Source organism: Salmo salar, chromosome ssa12 (genome assembly GCF_905237065.1).
Source record: "Salmo salar chromosome ssa12, Ssal_v3.1, whole genome shotgun sequence".
Taxonomy (NCBI): domain Eukaryota; kingdom Metazoa; phylum Chordata; class Actinopteri; order Salmoniformes; family Salmonidae; genus Salmo; species Salmo salar.
The window spans coordinates 55,620,393-55,625,648 of record NC_059453.1 but is presented as its reverse complement, the minus strand read 5'-3'; the positions used below and the strand labels follow the sequence as shown (position 1 = coordinate 55,625,648).

General features: G+C 45.4%; 1 protein-coding gene across 1 annotated transcript; it reads right to left on the bottom strand.

Moving 5' to 3' along the window:
- Positions 1–650: 650 nt before the first annotated feature.
- Positions 651–4,599, bottom strand: LOC106565088 (acidic mammalian chitinase). Its single transcript, XM_014131771.2, has 11 exons — positions 4,532–4,599; positions 4,071–4,100; positions 3,678–3,879; positions 3,243–3,299; positions 2,991–3,156; positions 2,656–2,780; positions 2,399–2,522; positions 2,052–2,237; positions 1,707–1,829; positions 1,244–1,382; positions 651–1,077 (listed from the first exon to the last, which is right to left on the bottom strand). Exons 1-11 carry the CDS (start codon positions 4,569–4,571, stop codon positions 821–823), a joined length of 1,449 nt encoding a protein of 482 aa, XP_013987246.1. The 5' UTR covers positions 4,572–4,599; the 3' UTR covers positions 651–820.
- Positions 4,600–5,256: the final 657 nt, after the last annotated feature.

Sequence of the window (5,256 nt, the reverse complement as noted above, 5' to 3'; positions counted from 1 at the left end):
AGATATGTATGAAGATACCCTCAAATAATAAATTACATTTTGTACTGTCACCTCATTTAAAACACTTGATCTCAAATTGAAAAAGCTGTAGTACAGAGCCAAATTAAAAGTTTTAGCTTCACTGTCCAAATAAAAATGCAGGAGAGTGTATGTGTGTATTTTATACGTGTGTGTGTGATCATTGTGATTTACAATTATGAATGCTTAGTTTCACTTTGCACCGTGGTCTTGTCTGTTGTTTTACATTTTTGAACATCACAGATTTTACATTAAGTTGAAGTACTTTTCTATTTACCGTTGTCTATATCTTTATGTCAGTTGCTTAACTTTAACTGTCATGGTAATGATGAATCAGTCTAAGCTCTATGTGCTTTATACCGTGTCTATAAGCCTGGTAAAGTTTGACTGCAACAAAGGCCTTAACTTTTACTGCGATTCTCTGTGGTGGAAGGGAATTACTGATAAGGGAATTAGTGAGGGAATCAGTTTGAGAAGGCAAGGAGCAGAATTGCTTATCTTGTTCAGATAATGACTAGCTATGTGGGATGCAAGTTGATTTGTAGATAACAGATTTTTTGCAGTCAAAGCGCAATGAAGTTTACCTAAATCCCACACAGTGTGGATGAAGTAAAGTGACAGAGACAGCAGGATGCATTTATATGGTGGATGTTTATTGGAGTGGACTTTAAATGTTAAGTGGAGCTGATGATAGAATGGGCCATGACAACAGTGGACCTAACAACCACAAAACCTTTAGACCCAGCTCCTTCATGACATACGGGAGGGGTAGGAACCATTAATAGGGGGGAACCATGGTTTTTTAGGCCCAGTTGCAGCACTTGCAGCTGGTGTCGAACACCAGGCCGGCAGCACAGTGCTGGTCGTAGGTCTTGCCCTGGTTACAATTGTAGAAGTTGTTCTTATTGGTGGGGTCAGGGTATATGCCGTCAGCCTTGCCGGCGCAGAAGCCAGATCCCCCACTGCTACTGCCACTGCCGCTGCTGCCACCTTGACCTCCGGGCTGTGGGGGGTTGAGTGGTTGCTGGGGGGCGATGGGGTCCTTACGGGCGGCACAACCTGGGAGATATGGAGGACATAGGAGTGGGGGAGTTAGAAGAGAAAGGGGGTTGAGATCTTTTCAACTACTATTTCAACCCAGGTCTGGTTGGGATAGTGATAGAGAGGGTTGTTATTTTATGTTTGTGTGTGCATGCAGGCTTGCGTTTGTGTCTGTGTCTCTCACCGGCTCCGGTTCCCAGTCCAGACTTGAGGGTGTTGATCAGTGGGTATCTGCCCTGTCCACAGAAGGTTCCAGAGAAGTCATCCAGATCCAGACTCCATACCATGGCTCCTCCGAAGCCAGTGTTCTTCAGCCACTCGATCTGTAGGGGAGAAAGAGAGGGGAGAGGAGGGTTTATTTAACGGGGTCAAATTGGATAAATATGTATAGGTGGTAGAACTTCATCATTTGCCCTATGTTGCTCAGTTGGTAGGGAATGGATCTTGCAACGACAGGATGGTGGATTTGATTCTCGCTGGTGTCACCCATAACAAAATGTATGCACTCACTATTGTAAATCACAAAGATAAAATCTACTGTTTAATTCAATATATTATTAGGCTTATTGTAACAGAGTAGGATGCTACGCCATTACCCTCTAGTTATATCTTTCCACCAACAGACAAACACCCACACAAACACAGACCTTGCCCTGGTAACTCTTGACGTTGTCATATCCAACCCAGATGTTCTGCTGGGTGTAGCAGTAGGGCACCATCTGGGTAGAGTCCCAGGCCTGGGTAGCTCCCTGCTTCAGTAAGGTGCAGATCTAATGACACACACACACACACACACACTAACGTTAGGGTTGGAAGTTGCATGATTCAGGAAGCTGCAGATGTAATCACTCAAAAACATACACTGGGTTTGCGTCCAAAATGACACCCTGTTCCCCAGGACACTACCTTTGACCAGAGCACACAAGTAGTGCACTGTGTAGGGATTGGAAGAGGGTGTAATTTCAGAACTATCTTAATCCTGTGTCAATTACCTCGTAGTAGGCCAGGAAGCCAGACTGTCTGGTGAATGGTCCAGCGGGGCCGGGGCCAGTGGCGGGAGCGCCCACTCCAGTGTTAGAGCCACTGGCCAGCTGGAAGGTGTGGCCGTAGGTGGGGAATCCAACCAGGAGCTTCTCAGCGGGGGCACCATTGCTCTTCCAGTACTTCATAGCATAGTCCTGAGAACACACACAGTATGTGGTAGTGAGAACACTGGAGAGAGAAGAATTATTAAGAAATATGTTCTACTCACTCTCAGCTCAAAACTAAATAGGCAGGAAGAGATAGATTAGCAGAGGAAGAGAGAGAGGAAGAGATGGGTACAGAGAGAGAGACTCACCACATCGAAGTAGATGTAGGCTCCCTGATCAGCTGGTCCTCTGTAGAGAGGGCTGTTTTCTCCAGTGTTGTGTTCCCAAGATCCATGAAAGTCATAGCTCATCACATGCAGATAGTCCAACACCCTGAGAGGGAGAGAGAAGGGAGAAAGAGAGTTTCCAATATGCCAAGAAGTGTTTGATAGATCATGCATGTTTTAATGTACACATTTTTCCTAAGAACTAATATATGAATGAGACCCAGTGTGTATGTACTGACGATCCAATCTCGGCGATCTGGTATCCGGTGTCGATGGTTCCCTTTCCGGCAGACACAGCTGCAGTCAGCATCAGACGAGGACGGTTGGTGCTCTTTCCTTCAGCCTCAAAGGCAGCCATCAGCTCCTAGAGGGAGACAGTGCACAGAGGGGTGTGTGTGTTCATTTGGGTGTTCAAGTGTTCATTCTTGTCTGTGTGTTCAATTGTGTGTGCAAGAGCTATTTCGTGTGTGTGTGTGTGTGTGTGTGTGTGTGTGTGTGTGTGTGTGTGTGTGTGTGTGTGTGTGTGTGTGTGTGTGTGTGTGTGTGTGTGTAGTTATGAGTGTTTGAGTCTAACCTGCAGCAAGGTGGTGAATCTGGCCTTGTCTGCGGGTGGGGAGCCTCTGGATCCGGGATACTCCCAGTCAATGTCCAGGCCGTCAAACTGGTACTGCCTCAGGAACTTGATAACGCTGCTGATGAACGTCTGGCGGTTGGCTGCACTGGACACCATTGCTGTGAACCTGGGTACACACACACAGCTCAGACACAGGGTGTGTGTGTAAATGTGTGTGTGCGCACTTGCATGTTTATATGCATCTCCACTTACGGCTGAGTGCCAAAATTCCATCCTCCAATGGCCAGCAGAGTCTTCAGGTTGCTGTTCCTGTTACCAAATACAAGACTTGGGGTTAGTCCTGGCTTTGGCGTGCATGTGTGTGTACCACAGGAGGCTGCTGTGGGGAGGACAGCTCATAAAAATGTCTGGAATGGAGCAAATGCAATGGCATCAAACACATGGAAACAATGTGTTTCACATATTTGATACCATTCCACTAATTCCGCTCCAGCCCTTACCACGAGCCCGTCCTCCACAATTAAGGTGTCACCAACCTCCTGTGGTGTGTACATGCCTGAATGAGAAAGTTTTTGCCTGCATTTGTCTATGTGTGTGTGTGCCTGCATGCATGCATGCGTATGTGCATGTCTGCTTGAGTGTGTGTTTGTGTGTGCGTGTTTGTGCATGTGTGTGTCTCTCTCTCACTGGTTCTTAAGAGCCTGGAACTGTCCGTAGAGTTTCTCATCGTCCCATTCGTAGGTCTTGATCTCGTTGTTGGCCATGCCGGCAAAGGCATAGATCAGATGGTCACAGAGACAGGGGTCCACGTTGGTGGGGAAATACTTGCCTGCTCCTGGCCGGTACTGGCCCCAGTTAGTGAAATAACAGGAGAGGATGTAGGAGGATCCTTTGGAAGGGTAGTAGTAATGTTAGAGTTTGGAGTTAGGCAGTTTTAGAGTCAGGGTTGTCATGCTCTGTAAATCGAGTTATTGTTCTATGATTGGCTACTTACCTACATGCTGGCTACATGTAAATGAAATGTACTTAAAACTTACCTAGCTGCTGACTACATGTAAATTAAATTAACTTAAAACGTACCTAGCTGCGCATGCAGCAGGAGAGCCAGTCCTAGAGAGAGAGAAAAGGAGAAAAGTGTGAGAGAAAGTGAGAGAGAGAAATAAAGAAGGGAGCAAAAGAAGGGAGGAAGAGAAAGGCAGAGGTTTTGTGTTATATTAAACTTTTTAAAAAGTCAACATAATTTAGAACTGTAATGATAATGATATAAGGTGCAGTTCTTCCCCTCAGACATGAATATAGGTGGGTCAACCTCAGTCCGTAGAAACAGAATTTGACCACAGTAGCATAGACAAAATGCATAGCTAGAGGACATTCGTCAGTTGCCAATTCTCCCCACAGGGAGCCAAAGCCTTAGCATAGAGCATAGTATGTCTGAATGTTGATAATTGTCATTACAATGAAAATGTAAATAAAATGTTTGAAATAAAGAATAAGCAATAGTACAGTTATAAGCTAAAGAAGCCAAAATAAATCCCACTTACCAACGCAGATGAGTAGTTTGCCCATGTTCGCTCTGTACATTGCTCCATGGGCTGCTGGACCCTTTTATACTCTCAACGACCACTCCTATCTCACTCATATCTCTATGACTTTCCCATTCCGCAGCAAAACTCAATCAGCCTCAGTCACTTGTTTGAACAAGGGTTTCCACTGCCTTAACAAAAACACAGATACACTTCATATGTCCTTGTTTTAAAACATGACTTGCTGACGATAAAAAAAAGCAAGTCTGTTTTCAGTTATAATAATTTGGTGAAATTGACAACCATAAAGATGGGTCCATTAGCCACCCCTTATGTAAGGGAGTGCGTAACTGGCGGCAGGGAAGTCAAAGCAAAACTTGGTAATCAACGGAGCAGTTTTATTTATAAAACCACCGGTAACTAGAACCCCAAACAAATGGGTACAAAAACCATCGCGCACCAGAGAAAACGTGCACATGCACTTACAATAAACAATTCCGCACAAAGACATGGGGGGAACAGAGGGTTAAATACACAACATGTAATTAGGAGAATTGAGACCAGGTGTGTGAGAAGACAAGACAAAACAAATGGAAAATTAAAAGTGGATCGATGATGGCTAGAAGACGGGCGATGCCGACCGCCGAGCGCCGCCCGAACAAGGAGAGGAACCGACTTTGGTGGAAGTCTTGACACCTTAGCCTCTTCAGTATAGCCTCTATGACTAGCCCCTGCACCCTAGC